Source organism: Canis lupus, chromosome 32 (genome assembly GCF_011100685.1).
Source record: "Canis lupus familiaris isolate Mischka breed German Shepherd chromosome 32, alternate assembly UU_Cfam_GSD_1.0, whole genome shotgun sequence".
NCBI lineage: Eukaryota > Metazoa > Chordata > Mammalia > Carnivora > Canidae > Canis > Canis lupus.
The window spans coordinates 27,750,458-27,769,580 of NC_049253.1; the positions used below are offsets into that span (position 1 = coordinate 27,750,458).

At 34.1% G+C, this 19,123-nt stretch overlaps 1 protein-coding gene across 1 annotated transcript in view; it reads left to right on the top strand.

Annotated features, from left to right (window-relative positions):
• FAM13A (family with sequence similarity 13 member A) overlaps nucleotides 1-19,123 on the top strand; it is a 319,784-nt gene that overhangs the window by 107,421 nt on the left and 193,240 nt on the right. Inside the window, 1 exon segment of the mRNA XM_038582151.1 lies at nucleotides 7,212-7,365. Coding sequence (XP_038438079.1) covers nucleotides 7,212-7,365 — 154 coding nt within the window.

Sequence of the window (19,123 nt, forward strand, 5' to 3'; positions counted from 1 at the left end):
TCCATTTTTAATTCAGTGGTGTTAACATCCTTGGCAAATCTCATTTGACCATATAAGCAAAGGTTCATTACTGGGCTCTCTATTGTATTCCATTAGTATTTATATCTGCCTTCATGCCAATACCTCACTGCTTTGATTACTATAGCTCTGTAGTAAGTGTTGAAATTAGTAAATGGGAGTCTTCTATTTTTGGTTCCCTTTATTGAGTTTGTTTTGGCTATTCGAGATCACTTGAGGTTCCATGTGAATTTTAGGATGGGCTTTTCTATTTCTGCAAAAAATGCTGTTGGAATTTTGATAGCAATTGCATAGAATCTGTAGGTTGCTTTGTGTAATATTCGTATTTTAACAATATTAAGTCTTCCAATCCATGAACATGAGATGTATTTCCATTTATTTATTTTTTTAACTTCTTTCATCAGCATTTTGTAGTTTCCATTTTATAAGTATTTCACATCCTTGGTTAAATATAATCCTAAGTGTTTGATTCCTTTTGATACTAATGGCATAGTTATGTCATTTCCTTTTCATATTATTTATTGTTTATAGAAATGCATTTGTCTGGCTTTGACATAAAGTCATGTTGGTTTCACAGGATTAGTTAAGAAATGTTTTCTCCTCAGTTTTTTGGAAATGTTTGAGAAATACTAATATTAGTTTAAGCATTTGGTAGAATTTACCAATGAAGCCATCAAGTCCAGAGCATTTTGGGGGGGGAAATTTTTGATTATTGATTCAGTCTTCTTACTATCAATAGGTCTATTCAGATTTTCTTTATCTTCGTGATTCTGTCTTGGTAGGTTTAGTGCTTCTAGTAGTCAGTCCATTTCACTTGGATTATCCAGTTTGTTGATGTGCAAATATCATAGTATACTCTCATAATTCTTTTTCATTTCTATAGAGTCAGTAGTATTGTCCCCACATTAATTTCAGATTTTAACAATTTGAGCACCCCTTGCTCTTTTTAAAATTCATCTAGTTAAAAGTTTGTCAATTTTGTTTATCTTCTCAAAGAACCAACTTTTGGTTTCATCGATAGTTCTCTACTGTTTTTCTGTTTCATTTATCTCTGCTCTAGTCTTTACTCTTTCTCTCCTACTAGCTTTGTGGTTTTTTTCTTTCTTTTCCTAGTTCTTTAAGTTGTAAAGTTAGATTTTTCTTTGAGATCTTTCTTGTTTTCTAGTGTGTTTGAACTATAAATTTCCTCCTTAGGCTTTGTTTTGCTACATCCCATAAATTTTGATTTTGTTGTGTTTTCATTTTCATTCATCTCTAAATATTTTCTAATTTTTATTAAAATACAGTTTTTGTTCCATTGATTACCTAAACATAATTCCACAATTTTGTGGATTTTTCAGTTTTCTTGATGTTATTATTTGTAACTTTATCCCATTGTGGTCTGAGAAGTTACTTTGTAAAATGAATATCTTTTTAAATATTTTGAGATTTAATTTGTAGTCTAACATATGGTATATCCTGGAAAATGCCACATGTACACTTGAGAAAAATGTTCACTCTGGTTGTTGTCAGGTAAAATATTGTGTGTGTGTGTCCAGTAGATCTAGTTTGTTGTTTTTTTAAATCCTCTGTTTCTTCTGTCTGGTGTCCTATCCATTTTGGGGAGTAGGGTATTGAATTCATGAACTATTGTAGAACTGTTTATTTCTCCCTTAAATTCTGTCCATTTTTTCTTCATATATTTTGGTGATTCTATCATTAGCTGTGTAAGTGTTTATAACTGTTATATTTTCTTGTTGTGTTGAAACTTTTATTAATATATAATGACTTTCTTTGTCTCTTTTAACCTTTTTTAATTTTAAGTTTATTATGTATAATATTATTATAGGCACCTCTGCTTTCTTTCACTTACAATATGCATGTATTATTTTTTCCCATCCTTTTACTTTTAACCTGTTTGTAGATTTGGATCTCAAGTGAATCTGTTGTAGACAGAATATAATTGGGTTATGTGTTTTAATTCATTCTGCCAGTCTCTTCTCTTTTGGAGAGTTTAATCCATTTATATTTAAAGTAATTACTGATAAGGAGGGACTTGTATCATTGTGCTATGCATTTTCTATGGCCTTTACAGCTCTTTTGTCCTTCATTTACTTCATTACTATTTTCTTTTGTGTTTAGTTAAAATTTTTTGTAGTATAATGTTTAAATTCCTTTTTCATTTTCTTTTGTGTACATTCTGTAGGTATGTTCTTTGTGGTTGCCATGAGGATTACATCTAACATCCTAAACTTATAGCACTCTAATTTGAATAAGTACCAGCTTTACTTCAATAACATACAAAAACTCTGCCCCAAGGTTCCTGACTGGCTCAGTCAGTAGAGCATGCAACTCTTGATCTCAGGATTGTGAATTTGAGCCCTGTTGAACATAGAGATTATTTTAAAAACAAAACAAAAGAAAAACTGTGCTCTTTTATAGCTCCTTCCCCACCTCTTTCAATTATTGATATCACAAAATTATATCTTTATATAATTTTTGCCCCAAAACATAAAGTAATATATATGTTTTTTTTACATTTTTCACATATCTGTATTTTTTTATTTAGATAAAATTGACATTGTTAGTTTTAGGTGTACAACACGATCATCAGTATGTGTGTATGTTGTAAAATGGTGACCATAGTAAGTCTAAGTTAATATCACTACACATACTTAAAAGCTTTTTTTCTTATAATGAGAACTTTTAAGATTTTCTATTAGTAACTTTCAAATATACAATACAGTATTATTAACTATAGTCATTATACTGTATGTTACATCCTCAGAAAATTTATTTAATAACTCGGAGTTTGTACCTTTAAACTACCTTCACTCACTTTGCTCATCCTTCACCCCTTATCTCTGGCAACCAGCAATTTGTTCCCTGTAGCTATCAGTTCAGGGGTTTGTTTTTTTCTTTCTTTCTTTCTTTCTTTCTTTCTTTCTTTCTTTCTTTCTTTCTTTCTTTTTTCTTTCTTTCTCTCTCTCTCTCTTTCTTTCTTTCTTTCTTTCTTTCTTCTTATTCATTCATTCATTCATTCATTCATTCATGAGAAGCACAGAGAGGCAGAGACATAGGCAGAGGGAAAAAGCAGGTTCCCTGGCAGGAGCCTGATGTGGGACTCGATCCCAGGACTACAGGATCATGACCTGAGCCAAAGGCAAACATTCAACCACTGAGCCACCCAGGTGCCCTATCTGTTAAGATTTTTTGTTTTGTTTTGTTTTGTTTTTGTTGATTGTTTTAGATTACACATATACATGAGATTTTATGTTATTTTTCTTTCTCTCACTTATTTCATTTGGCATTCAAGGTCATCCATGTTGTTACAAAGTGCAGGATTTTCTTCCTTTTCATGGCTGAATAATATTCCTGTGTGTGTATATCCCACATCTTCTTTATTTATCCTTGATAGACATTTAGGTCTTAACCCATTTTGAGTTTATTTTTCTGTATGCTGTAAGAAAGTCATCCAGATTCATTCTTTTTCATGTTGCTGTCCATTTTTCGTAACACCATTTGTTGAGGAGACTGTCTTTTCCCCATTTGGATATTCTTTACTGTTTTGTCAAAGATTAATTGACTGTGTAATCGGGTTCATTTCTGGGTTTACTATTCTGGCCCATTCATCTATGTGTCTGTTTTTTATGCCAATACCATACTATTTTGATTACTACAACTTTGTAATATAACTTGAAGTGTGGAATTGCTTCGCTTTTCTTTTTTCAATGTTGCTTTGGCTATTTGGGGTTGTCTGTGGTTCCATACAAATTTTAGGATTGTTTTTTCTAGTTCTGTGAAAAATGCTATTGCATTTTGTTAGGTATTGCATTAAATGTGCAGATTGTTTGGGAAATTATATACATTTTAACAATATTCTCCCAATCCATGACATGGAACATCTTTCCTTTTCTTTGTGTCCTCTTCAGTCTGTTTCATCAGTGTTTATAGTTTTCAAAGTACAGGTCATTCACCTCTTTGGTTAGGTTTATACCTGGGTATCTTATTATTTTGGGTGCAATTATAAATGGGATTGTTTTCTTAGTTCCTGCTGTTTCATTATTGGCGTATAGAAATGCAACAGATCTCTATGCATTGATATGTCCTGTGACTTTACTGAATTCGTCTATCAGTTCTAGCAGTTTTTTGGTGGAATCTTTTGGGTTTTCTTTATATAGTATAATGTTATCTGCAAATAGTGAAAGTTTTACTTCTTTCTTATCAATTTACATGCATTTTATATCTTTTTGTTGTCTGATTGGTATGGCTAGGACTTCCAGTACTATGTTGAATAAAAGTGGTGAAAGTGAACTTCCTTGTCTTGTTCCTGACCTTGAGGAAACGCTTTCAATGAGGATGATGTTTGCATTGGGTTTTTCAGAAGTCTCTCTTTTTTCTTTTTTAATGTAATCTACACCCCCACCGTGGAGCTTTACCATGATCCTGAGATCAAGCATTGCATGCTTCACTGACAGAGCCAGCCAAGCACCACATTCAAAAGTACTATGAGTTTTCATATATGGACTTTATTATGTTTTTTAATTATGTTGCATTATGTTCCCTGCTTTGTTGAGGGTTTTTGTCATGAATGGGTATTGTACCTTGTCAAATGCTTTTCTACATCTATTGAAAGTACCATATGGTTCTTATCCTATCTCATATTGATGTGTTGTATCAAACTGATTGATTTGTGAATATCAAACCACCCTTGAAACCCAGGAATAATCCCACTAAGTCAAAAAGAATTTTTTTTTAATGTATTGTTGGGTTTGGTTTGCTAGTATTTTGTTGAGGATTTTTGCATCTATGTTCATGAGAGAGATAAGCTTGTAGTTCTCTTTTTTTATGGTGTCTTTATCTGGCTCAAGGTTATGCTGGCCTCATAAAATGAATTTGGAAGTTTTCCTTCCTTTCTGTTTTTTGGAATAGTTTGAGAAGATAGGTATTAACTGTTCTTTAAATATTAGGTAGAATTTTCCTGTGAATCTCTGTGGTCCTGAGCTTTTATTTGTTGGGAATTTTTTGATTACTATTTCAATTTCTTTTATGGTAATCAGTTCAAATTTTTATTTCTTCTTCAGTTTTGGTAAGTTGTAGGTTTCTAGGAATTTATCCATTTTTTCCCAGGTTTTCTTATTTGTTAGCATATACTTTTTCATAATATCGCTAACAATCATTTGTATTTCTGTGGTATCAGTTATTTCTCCACTTTAATTTGTGATTTTTGTGAGCTCTCTCTTTCTTTCTTTCTTTCTTTCTTTCTTTCTTTCTTTCTTTCTTTCTTTCTTTCTTTCTTTCTTTCTCTCTCTCTCTCTCTCTCTCTCCCTCTCTCCCTCCCTCCCTCCCTCCCTCCCACCCTCCCTCCCTGCCTCTCTCTTTCTTTTTTGGATAGTTTTGGCTAGAGTTTTATCAATTCTGTTGATCATTTCAAAGATCCTTGTTTCATTGATCTGTTATATTGGGTTTTTAAAGTTTCTATTTCATTTATTTCTGCTCTAATCTTTATTATTTCCTTTCTTCTGCTGGTTTTAGGTGTTGTTTGTTGTTCTTTTTTAACACCTTTAGGTGTAAGGCTAGGTTGTTTGAGATTTTGCTTGCTTGTTGAGATAGGCCTATATTGCTATAAACTTCCCGCTTTGAATAATTTTGTTGCATCCCAAAGATTTTGAACAATTGCATTTTTATTTTCACTTATTTTTATGTACTTTTTAATTTCTTTTATTTCCTGATTGACGTAATGGCAGTTTGATATCCAGTTTGGCAAATGTTGGGAATCTCTTGACTAGGTTTCAAGTTCTGGAAATATTTCTCCATGGTTTTCAACTTCACCCTCTTGTGTTTTTGGTTCTGCTCATTCATCATTCTTAATGAAAGGCAGCACATTTTTGCAGCTTATGTAATATTTATATTATAGGAATTTTATGGATTCAAGTCTTATATTCAAATCTTTAATCCATTTTAAGTTGATTTTGTGTATGGTGTGAGGTATGAGTTCCAGTTTAATTCTTTTGCGTATAGCTATTCAGTCTTCTCAACATCATTTATTAAAGAGACTGTCTTTCCCCCATGTTGTGTTCTTGGCTTCTTTGCCATAGATTAATTGACCATAAGAGTGAGATTATTTCTAGACTCAACACACAGAGAAGGCCATGTGAAGATGGAGCAGAGTTTTAAGATGCTGGCCTTGATTGAAAATTGAAGCAATAGTCACAGCCAAGGAATGTTACCAGTTAGTGCACTCTGCTGGCCTCCAGAACTGTAAAAGAATAAATTTCTGTTGTTTTAAGCAACAGCTGGTGATAATTTGTTATAGTAGCCACAGGAAACTAATCTAGATGGATACTAACATCTCAGTGTGGCTTTTTTAATATTCTCACTGGTTATTCAATGAGGTTAAAGATCTTTGCACTATAAGATTATTGATGTTCAACTATATTGATGTTTTCTTCTATGAGTTTTTCAGCTCTTGTCCTTTGTCTTTTTTAATTTTCTTCCTTATTGACTAGTAGGAATTCTTTGCGTAGTCTAACTGCCAATCCTGTCAATTGTCCATGTTACTGAAGAGATACTCATGTCTAATCTATAGCTTGTGTTTCTACCTTATTTATGGTGTCTTCTGCATTCAGAAGATCTTTTTCACATTTTTTTTCATTATGGAAATTTTTTTAACTTACCCAAAAGAAGAGAGAGTAGTACATAGTATAATAAATCTTCCATTTACACATCACTCAGCTTTAACAGTAATCAGTATTTTTTTTCTGGAAATATTTAAATTTTTCTTTAAGTTTTGTACTTTTTGTGCATTATCTAAGAAGACCTTCAATAAAGATTCTGTTGCTATTATTTCTGTGGCGAACATTCTATAGTTTCTGTCAGTCTTTTTGTTATAACATTTGATTTTTAACACTTTTGTTCTTATATATTACCTTATGCATAGCAATTTCTAATACATACAAAGCATTATGACACCCATGCTAATCTATACCTCCTTCCTGAACAACATGTCCTTTTCATATTCATCACAAGCTATTGAACAGAATTTGTGCCGGCAACATCGTACGTCACCATAGAGCTTGTTGAAAATTGTGTGTGTCCTTATAGGAAGGCTGATCAGTCATATAGGAGATGTCAAAATGTATTCCTGAGTCAGCTGTGCTGGCATTTTTTGTTTTTACAAAATAATTCATGTCATTTCTCCCCCTTATTTCTAGTGTGCCACCTGGGCTTGAAGGCATGAAAGAACAAGACATCTGCAACAAGATAATGGCTAAATTACTAGAAAATTATAATACTCTGTTTGAAGTAGAGCATACAGAAAATGATAACCAGAGATATGAAAACCTGGCTAGGCTTATCATAGTAAAAGTAAGTAACTTTGGCATTTAATCTTCAGTATTATATTTTGAATGGAAGATATTTTATTTAAATCATTCTTTACCATAAAAATGTCATGGATATAGAGTATTATTCCTGTGCTTGTTGAATTCTGTTTATGAACATGTTCTCTGTATCAAGTATTTAACTGATCTATATTCTTCTAAGATTGGAGGATAGTTGTGAATTGATGTTTCCTTGTTGCTGTTAAAATCATCTCAAAATCACTTACCTAGCCCACTGCTCTGGTCGATTTCTATAGAAACCTGGTGTTACAGCAAGGATATGTGCTTATGGCTGTGTTCAGGAGTGCTTGCTTACTGAGTAGATTGCAAATTCCCGAGGATAATATCATTGTGTCTTTTTTTCTCTCTTGTGTCTGGGATACTTTCAAGTTCAACCTCAGGTTTTAAGTCCCACATATGTAGTTCCTGGCAACTATCATCAGTAAAGGATAATATTTTTATAAGCTATAAAGGAATCCTTGATAATATGATCTCTACCTTTTATTTTAATTGGCTGATAATTTATATAACATATCCTTTACACATTAGGGAAATACATGTAGGTCTCTAAAAAGAGTCTGAGGATAAACCAAATCAAATCTTCCAGGGAAGGCATTTTATTTCTTTCTCCTTTATATTGAGGCAAATCATGATGGAATAGATATGAGAGGTTCCCTTAGGTTTCCTGAGACTTAACACATTTACAGACTGCAGTATACTCATTGATTTGTATGGCAATGAATGATAAAACCTAAGCACTTGGTTTGGTCACTGAAGAGGCATTTTCATCTCTTCTTCCAGTTAAGATCATGACTTTGAAGAAGAAATAAAAGGTAATGAGTATCAACTAGCACCCTTCCAAAAATCAAAAGAAGACCAAAATCTAGGTTTTCTTAGCCAGGGCTTATGTTGTTAATACAACAGACTCCCTATAAGGAATATAGTACATCTGAGACGAATGCATTTATCTGGAATCTTGCCAAACTGATAAAGAGAACTCTAAACTAGAATTTGAGGTAAGGGAAGAATAATGCACAGATAGAATGATAAAATGAGATGAAAGTATAACTTAAGTTGGAGACAATACAGTAGCTGAGAAAATGTGTCAGTGATTCACAAGAGGAAATATGGGGAAAAATACATCAGTTTTGCTACCAAAAAATTAAAAACAATTTTTAATAGAAAAAAAATCTATCTTAAATTTGTTCCTTTGATTCCTATAGTACTTTGCAAAGGTCTCTATTTAAAATATTAAAAAGTAATTGACTTTGTTTCAGCTGTATCTCTGATCAATACTTTTAAACACTTCTATTTTTTAATTAAAGCTAATAAGATAAGCCTAAAATATAATGAAAATAGAAAATATGATCTAGGCCAGACAAACTTGCTGAGATACAGGTATTAATGAGAATATGCCAAGAGAAGGTTATATTGCTATGCAAATAAAATAACACTTGGTGAGATATATGGAAGGAGTCCGTGCTTGGAAATCATTGAGCTACTAGGTTTAAGTCTGGTGGAGAACTTAGCATGAGCATACAAGATAAAACACACAAACTAATAGTACTATGGGAGTCAAATACTGTTATCTTAGGTAGATAAAGAATATGACTGTTACTGTCCTAATGCAAGTTTCAGATCTGGCCTAGAGGCAGATAAAGATCATGGTTGGAAAAAAAAAATTAAAAAAAAAAAAAAAAGATCATGGTTGGAAACTACATTTCTATACTGTGGAAGCATCATTCTACTAAAGCAAAATATTTGGTGCATTCTTTACTGATCTTGCTAATAGCCTCATCTCAGATGGTAGATTATGCTACAAGGGAATGATGCTCTGGATGTAGTAAGGATGAAATGGAGGCTACAAAAATTATTTTAATGAAATACGCCGGTGCCATTTTAGGTCCATAAAAGTAAAGAACATACTAGCCACAGGTAGGTATGTAAACTTGGATATTGTTTAGAAAGCAGATCTTTTTAATTCCTTAAAATCATAGAAATATTAGATACAAACCAAAAAGGAAGGTAATTAGAAAGGAAATGGGAGGGTCACAATGAAATCAATGACATAGTGAAAAATTGGAAAAATGGAAGGGAACTGAAAAAAACAAGTTCTTATTCTGATCATTCGCATGAGCTCAGCTTTTAGAAGGATGTATACAAGAAACCAGCACAAAACAAGAGATAAGTATGCATGAATAACAGACATATAAATTATACTGAGAATAAGCTTAAGCTCATGGAAACTACTGTATATCTATAACTACTATATATCTAATTACTTTCTATATCTCAGTATAGAAAAGGGCTTTTAAGGGGAAGAAGTACTAAATGTATCCACTGACATACCTCAGTATACCCCAATGTAGGGAACAAAGCCATAAAAGATTGAATGAAACTTCTCACAATATCCTCATGGACTGTATGGAGATTAGGGGTTCAGACAAATCTAAGTTTAGTTTCATTTGGACCAGGATGAAGGACTTTGATTGTGGATTGGCATTTACTTCAGGGCAGGTCTCTACATCTGTTTGTGTTATTTTCAGTATTTTAATCATTGACTTAAATGAGTATATACTTAGCACATTTGCAAGTGAAATATTGGATGGCTGAATATATAGACCAAACAGAATGGTGTGTGTATGTCTGTGTGTGTGTGTGTGTGCAGCCATTTTCCTCTTCTTCCTTGCTTCAAACAAAAAAACCCACCTTATCTGGGCTTGCAGCGAAGTGCCAAGGTCAGATGGGTCCCTTCCACAGCTCTAAGGGATGGATGAATCACAATGGTCTATACTACCATCCTTTTTAGTTATACATATGTATCAAACTGCCTCGAGGTCACTCGTACCTGCATGCCCCATGGATTATCTCATCAATTTTTCTTGTCCTTTAAGATCTAATGCTCCACTTGTCTTAATGAATGGCCCACCCATCCGCACAATTGCTCCAGGTTGGTATCCAACAATCACTAAAACCTGTTATTTCTGCCTAAATATCTCTCCAATCTCTTCTCTCTCACTACTACTTCCTCATAGCCTCTCCAGGCAAGAAAATTCTACACATGGCTTATTATCACAATCATGTGGTGACCTAGCCCTAGAGTCAGAAACTCATCATGATAAAGGACAGTTGGAAGGCAGGCAGCAGGAAGGGAGCCCTGCCCAAAGAAATCACGTTTAAAGGATTTTACACCACCCTGGAAGGAGCCCTCCACTTTTTCCCACATGATAGATAGGCAACAAAAACCTGATTGAATAACAGATGCAGGGAGGGTTAATTGATTAAAATAGCCTGCTAAAAAGCCCAAAAAAACCCCATACTTGGAAACTCCTGTGGCAACTCTCTCAAGTCCCTCCTTCTTTGGGAACCTTATTTCATTCAATAAACCTTGCTTTGCTGCCCATTGCTCAGCCTGGTCTACCTCTTCATTCTTCCAAGTGGCATGACCAAGAACTGCAGGCACCGATGGAGGAAAAAAAATCCTGCAACAATTGTAGGGCCCCAAAACCTGCATTTTAAAAGGCATCCTTTGTAATTTTAATGATCATCCAGATTTGAGGACTGAGTAATCTGAGACTATTACAATAGCCTTCTTATTTGTTTTCCTGACTTTGGTCTAATCCTTGACTCCCACTTCCCTCTTCTGCCTGAGTTATTCTTCATTATGCAGATTCAAACATGACACTTCCCATCTCAGAATTCTTCAGTGACTTTTCTTCACCTATCCCTATATTATAAAATCCAAATCTTAGCAAGACAAACAAGAGTTTGCATAATTTGAACCCACTTCACTTATTCATATTTCCTTCTCACCACTCCTTCCCATACATTTGATACAGTAAGCAATCTTTGATATGATCATAGAAGCAATGTCATTTTAGGCCTCATGTTTGTCAAGCTATGGAACTCAATGCCTGGCATTGAAAATTCCCTGAATTCAGTAGATGGACTCTATTCATTTTACTGAAAATAATGTCCCTGATCACAATTTGTACATAATATGAAAGCAATGTTAATGAGTATTTTCAAAATAATTGAATAAATTTGAAAACATGATAGTTCACAGAGTATTTCATGTCTGCCTTATTTTAAGATAAAATACTAGATACTTCTAAAGAACAGTTCCAGAAAAAGCAATGAAAATAGAGTAAGAATGCCTATATTTGTAACCTGACTACTCAGCAATATGACTGGGTAATTTTTAATATCTGTTTCCCTTTCCTGTTATTTAAGATTGCAAATATTCTATAGATTTATTGTGGGATTCAAACCATTAATGCTTGTGAAAGTATTTTAAAGCCAGTTAAATAGTTTAGAAATATAAAGTATTAAATTGGGGCAAGGATGATAATACAGGATGAAGAGTAATTGATGAAGACATTGGCTTACTTTGAAATGATCTGGTCCAGGATACTTCAGTAGATATATTTATCAATAAGCTTAGGGCACAGAGTTTAAAACCCTAATCTAGAATAACACAAAATGGGTTAGAATTTCAGTTTGTGTGACCCTGGGCAAATTATTCAATTTCTCCTTCAACCTTAGTTTCCTCATCTGTAAAATAGATGAAAACTATCACTAATTAATTTAACTGTTTTTTTGTTATGATTAAATGAATAAAAGTAGCAAATTTTCAATAAATTATAGCTTGAAAAGAAAGCATTAGTTTCATATCACTTTTATGATATTATCTTACTTCTCTCTACCTGAAAGGGTATCAGTCTTGATAATGGAAGGAAAACAGAGTCAAATGCATAAAAATAAAGTTGACAATCAGATATATTACTCATGACAGAAGAGTCACTGCTTCTAGACATTTCTTACTATTAATTCACTATTATATGTTTTTTATTATGACTATATTAAGTATCCTTCTTGTCTTTGGAAAGACAAGAATTGAATATGATTGTACTTTCAATGGATGGAAAAATGTGATTTTAGTATTTAAGCATCTATTCAGATATGTTTTTTGAAAAGGAGTTTTTTTTTTTTTTTGGTGGAAGTTTTATGAAAGAGTGGAATATTTAAGTGGCTTTATGAAAAATGAGATTTCAACACGTTGTTGGGGAGAGGAAGTGAACAGGGAAACAGAAAATCTTCCAGGAGAAGAATATGTTTTACATTATGTATTCTTTGTGTAGTGTGATCAGACATTTCTGACCAGACCAAAGGAAGTAGCACAAGAGCTACATACCAGAGGAAACCAGTATACAGTTTAACTAGGGAGTTAATAATTACAAGAATGGGAGAATGATGAAAGGTTTTAAAAAGAAGATGGATTTAATTTAAGCTACACTTTAGATTTTTACTATCCTTTTTTGGTGCAAGCAGGAAGTTGGTGTGGCTCTTCAGTGAAATCTTTTTGTAATAAGCTCTCAGGGGAGTAGCCTAATGTCTATTTCTACTCAGTTAACTGTGGCCAGTGCTGCAAAATTAATCATAGCTTGTACAATGCATTCATCAGCCTCATTTCCAGACAGGCCTCTACTGGGGGCCAAGGCAAAAATTAAGAAAAAAGATTCATCTATAAGACTCTTCCTTTGAGTCCACTTTCGTATTCTCTGGGGGTGAACTAAGTTCCCTTTAAGGTTTTTGCAGATTCTACAATGATTTGGGCATATCCACTAGATCTCATTACTTTAATCAAAGGAATTTTGGATAGACCTCTTTGGAGTATGACATTTGGAGAAATCTATAGTCTCCTGAAGGTCTAAGAATGTACATGTTGGCTCCTGGCATTTTAATACACATTCTGCTGCATTTGGCACGTAGTCTTCATGGTTGGTTCTTTATGGTTATGGCCATTTTTTGCTTAAGGTGCAACTTTCTTTTCTTTTTTTCATTATTTTTGGTGTTAGTAGGCTTCAAGGAAGGAACATAATAGAAGCATCTTTATTTTGCCAAACTGGAAAGTCAAATCTGTATTTCTAAATAACTAGGTTAGGAGAAACTTATCTTTCAAGTGACATCTAACAGCTGTAGCATAATTTCTGTAGCTTCAGAACAATTCTAGATTCTCTCTTCATAAGAGGATCTAAATCCAAGACTTAGTAAAGTATTTCCCTCATATTTACTCAGGAATTACTTTAAACATCTGGATATTTACATACACAAAATTTGGTGGCTTAAATATGGTTTAAATAATCCACCTTGTAATCTAAGCTGAATTTATTAAATCTAAATAATTACTAAGTGCCTGCTATTTGCAAAGCATTATTCTAGGCACAACGAATACATCAGTAAGCAATTGACCAAAGTCTCTGCCTTTATGAAGCTTATATTCTAATGAAGATACAATAAATAATAGTGAATAAATAATTAAGAAACCATGTCAGATGGTGATAGATTCTGTGGAGAAAAAAAAGGAAAGGGAGAAGTAATGGTAAGATAGGAAAATGTCATTTACTCATTTAAATAGGATGTCAAATGCTTCATTGATGTGGGGACATTTGAGCAGAGACTTGAAGGAAGGAGCAAGAAGAAAGAAGAACATTCCATACAAGAGGAGAAGAGGAGTACAAAGTCCTGAGTTGGGAGCATACTTGTCTGTTTGAGCAGAGCTGAGAAGGCTAGTATGGTTGAATTACATTGAGCAAGGGAAAAAGGTAAAGAAATGAGGCAATAAGACACCAGATCATCGATGCTCTAAAAAGTCCTGGTAAACATTTTGACTTTCATTCTAAAAGTACTTTATTAGATAGTATTGAACAAAAGAGTGCCATGACATGACTTATAAATTAAAAGGATTACTGTAATTACTAGACAGAGAATAGATGAGAGAGATAGACAGTAGCAGAGAGACCCACTGGGAGCTAATCACAATAGCCTGGTTAAGAAATGATGGTGGCTTGGGCCAGGGTAATGGGTAGTGAAAATGATGGAAAGAGCTGTGACAAATGGGTTAGGTTATGAAAGAACACAGTGGGAAGTACTAGAGACACCAGTTAGGTTAGAGAGTATATTAGATGGGAGCAGGCAGGCTAGAAGAGTGGTGGACTATGAACAGAGTAGATATTTATATTAGTAATTTTGGTGGTGGAGCAGTCTGGAATGATAAGATTTAGGTTGTGTTCATGAGAATAAGTGAAGTGGAGAAGCAAAAGTCATTGGAAGAAGGATGGCTAAAGGTGATGAATAAAGATATTGATGGTTTGTTCTAAATGGCCCTGAATTTACCCAGGAGGATAGCAGATACTGAGGTAGACAGAAGGATTGTGAGCCTGGTCTGCTTAGTATATACATATTATTTACATTTTTTGTGTATAAATTACATTTATATGTATTTAATAGGGCTATTGAGCTCCATATATAATACATAGAATAAAGTGATTAATATGTTCAATATCAATATAGAGTTAGCTAGATGAGTATCACTGTATTCCAAATAAACATCCTGTGAGACTGTCTTTATTAGTATCACTATTGCCCGTTATAGCTTTAGGAATTTCTTTGATATTGGCTTCAGTACATATGTCATTCATGTGTCCTGTTGGACGTTGTCATCATTGGACTAGGAAATCCTTGTCCTTTAAAGCTACATTTGATAATGGAATATAATCACTAATCATTTTGAGCCACAGCAGATCACTAAGTAGTGATTAAATATTAACTTTTGTGTTTAAAATTGAAACTGGCTATAAAAAAATTATGCTGATATTCCTTTGTGACTCATAAGCAAACTCAAAATAGTTTAAAACTGTCCTGAGCAAAAAAAAAAAAAAAAAAAGTCCTGAGCAAAAGCAAAATATTAGTGATTCATAGTGACTAGTTTGAGGGAAGTGCTCACTTATCAGTGTGTGGTATGGCAAGTTTGATTACAAAGTTCAGTCTTGTTCTTGTAGAGTTTATCACATAAACTGATAGATCACATAAACTTCCTAAATTATTTTCCATGTGTTTTTTATGCTGAAGAACACTGCATGTGTATTTTTATTTTCCATGTAGGGCTACAGGCTAAACAAATTAATTTCAACAACCGTTCTTTTTTTTTTGTATTTAATACCAACTCTGAGCAAAACTCTGGACTAAGGACTAGACCTCTTCAGAAAATAAACAAGACCTGTCTGTCCCTAAAGGAACTTACAGTCAATAACAAACACAAAATCAGTGCAAGGGCAAAGGGGCAAAAGGAAGGAGGCTTTATGCTAGGTATTATATTAACTTCTTCTACATATTATCTCATTTATTTCTTACAGTAGCCCTGTGAAGTAGATGGACTTAATTCTACTTTGAACATGAGCAAGTCTAAAGAGTACATTATTCAGGGTCAAGAGCAATTAATGACAGAGTTGGGTTTTTAAACTCACAGTACTGATATCAGGCCAAGTCTTAGTTTAAGTTGGAGTATCAGTGCCATGAACATTTACACATTTATTCATTCAATATGTATTGTGCCATGAACATTTATACATTTATTCATTCAATATGTATTATAGTAATTTAGTGTCAGGGAAGCTTTCTGTTCTGATTCTAGTCCTGTATTTGTTCACTACCCCTAACCTATTCTATAGCCCCTCAAGAACATTCCAAACTGGGTAGCAGTGGAGTTATAAGAAATAAAAAGTGTTTGATGCTTTGTGATTTTGGCTGTGTTATCTTTCTGTGCGGGTGAACTTACATAGTGAAAGTGACTAACTTGTACTCCTCAAAATGTTACCATTTTGGGCACCTGGGAACTCGGAGTTAGCAATAAATTAAAATACATTTGCTCATTTCTGCAGATCAAACCTTTCTTTGGACAGAGAGGTGTATATTTTTAGATTGACTCTGAATTTGAAGGCTAAAAAATAGTAAGTGATGTTTAAGAAACAGATAAAATTGAATAATAGAATGTATGACTCAAATAGGCACTTTCTAGTAGTGGCATCTGATTAGATTATCAATGTAAAGTATTAAGTAATAAAAGTAGTAGTAGAAGTTACTGCTTAACTTTGGGTTATTGTGGCTCCAATTTTTAGATCATAGTCACATATTTACAATTCAGATTTCTGTTAATTTCTTTTCCCCAGACAATTTGTTTTGTAGACTGTTTACAGATAAACACAAGTCTACTCGGGAATCATTGGAATAAATTAGATATATCTGCCAGGTGTTAATTTCCTGCTTTCTTATTATGAAGAATACTTAAGACAGACTAAATTACTTTGCTTATGAAAACATCATTATACTCTGCAACCTTTAAACTACTTACAGTGAGATGGCAATGTTTTGGAACCAACACCTCAGAAGTTGCACATTTTATTTTTATTTACATGTTTATTTGAGAGAGAGGCAGGCAGAGAGAGTGAGTTTTTTTTTTTTAAAGATTTTATTTATTTATTCATGAGAGACAGAGAGGCAGAGGCATAGACATAGGCAGAGGGAAAAGCAGGCTCCTCATAGGGAGCCCGATGTAGGACTCAATCCTAGAACCCTAGGATCACGCCCTGGGTCAAAGACAGACGCTCAACCACTGAGCCACCCAAGCATCCCAAGAGGGAGAATATTAAGCAAGCTCCACACCCAGCATGGAGCCTGAACTGGATCTCATGACCCTGAGATCATGACCTGAGCTGAAATCAAGAGTCAGGTGCCTAACCAACTGAGCCACCCACACAACCCAGATTTAAAATCATTGTATTGTGTGTATTTGGCAAGTAGGGACCCTCCGTAAATGGCAAGTGAATATTTGCAGATTTTCAAGAGATCACTTGAATTTCCTTTAGTACTGAATTTCTGCTATTTTCTTCATTTGGTCTCCTAGGGATAGAAATTACATTTCTGTGAGCCAGGAGTGCCTAGAAAGGAATATCCCTCCAGGGCAGTCCTTAACCAATAATGAATAGCATGGGAGGTATAAATTCCCAGATCCTTTACTCCTTGGTTGAAATAATTCTATTGTGTGTGTTAAAAAGTGTTTCCCAGGGCTTTCCCCTAAATTTGAGCCTCAAAACTACTGTAAAGCTCTATTAGCTTCATAATGGCACCCTTACTAGCTACCTTATTCCCTCTATTATCACCCATTTCCCTGCTGAACCACTCAAATAAACTACTTGCCCTCAATCCTTGTTGTGGGGTTTAGTCTTGGTCAGGTGGGGTTTAGTCTTGGTCAGGTGGGTAGGAGTCCAACCTACAACATCTCAAATTTTACAAAAATGAGGCCTTCACTTATCCTCCAGGTGCAGTTAATCCCCATCTCCTCTGTTAGCATAGGGTACTTTCTTTCTCCTTAATATTAGAACAAGTCTCGGGGCACCTGGGTAGCTCAGTCTGTTGAGTGTTTGTCTTTGGCTCAGGTTGTGATCTCAGGGTTGAGCCCTTGAGCCCTGTATCAGGCTCCCTGCTCAGTGGAGAATCTGCTGGAGATTCTCTCTCTCACTGTCCCTCCCTCCCTCCCAATGTCCTTCCCCTCCCCCTATCCCGGCTTGTGCTTGCTCTCTCTCTCCCTCTCCCTCCCTCTCTCTCTCTCTCTCTCTCTCTCTCAAATAAATAAATTGAAAAATCTTAAAAAAAAAAAAAAAAAAGCCAAGTCTTACAGTTTGCCTTGAGTGAATTGCTGTTTTCTCTTGTATTGTAAGTTCGTATTGTATTATAAGTTCTTCAAGGGTCAGAACGATCTCTCTTATTTAGTTATCCTTCTGCTTTTCTCTAAAAGTGGTAGAGTAACTTGCATTCTTATGTGTTACAAAACACTTCTTCTAGTTACTTATATTTACTCAAAAAAGTCTTTTGAATTGCATCATGTACACCTAAGTAAAAGCTAACTCAAATTTATTCTAGAAAAGTCATGTAACTATTCTGGGAATTAGTATTGGTTCACATTTCTAGAGTACAGAATAAAAATTTGCTTAATAGAATGCCATCTAACTGATTTGCCAGATTCATCAATTCTCTGCATTTGCTTTTAAAGCATACTAACTGCTGTCCATGGCAACTCTGAAGGCTTGTGGCTAATTAGCTATTCTCTTGCATACTCTGTTCATTACCAGTTTTACTTTGTGCTAACCAAGACTTATTTGTCCTTTTCCAAAACTATTCATGCCAGTCTATTGTTTGTGGTACCTATATAATTTAATTAGGCAAATGCAATGTTAATGCAACACTATAATTATTTGTAGGAAAATAGTGTCAAAGTGATTAATACAAGCTTATTTAACAGATTGTGAAATCATGGGGGCTTACTACAATCCAAGGTTATTTCTCACTCCACATGCAGTGAGTTGAGCAACTCTCCTCCATTTTGTCCAGACCATCTTCCAAAGTTGTGTCAGCAGGAAAAGAAGGAGTTGAGAATAATATAGAATAGTCTTATGACTACACATGGAAGTGGCTTAACATACTTCTTACATTTCTTTTAGCAGATTTAGTTTTATTGCTTCCAACCTAATTGTAAGGGAGGCTAGAAATGTAGTCTTTCTAGTGCATAAGGAGGGGACATCGAGGACACAAAGAGATGGTATTGTGTACCTAAAGAATTGTTTCTGTTGTAAAAAATAAGTTGAAAAATTGGAGAGACTCGATAAGGTTAAAGGCTTTATATTTTTACTCCAAATAAGTGATACATTATGATTATGGTTTATACAAGGAAGAAGGTGTGGAATTCCAAGCTCTTGGACATTCTCAAAGAAATGCCCACACCAAAAAACTGGAAAATAAATGAACATTGAAGACTTTTAAAGTAAATAAAATACTGTATTATTTGTACATATCATTTTTAAGTATTCCTGTTTTAGTTTACTTTTGGGGTTACCTAACCTGCAACTTTT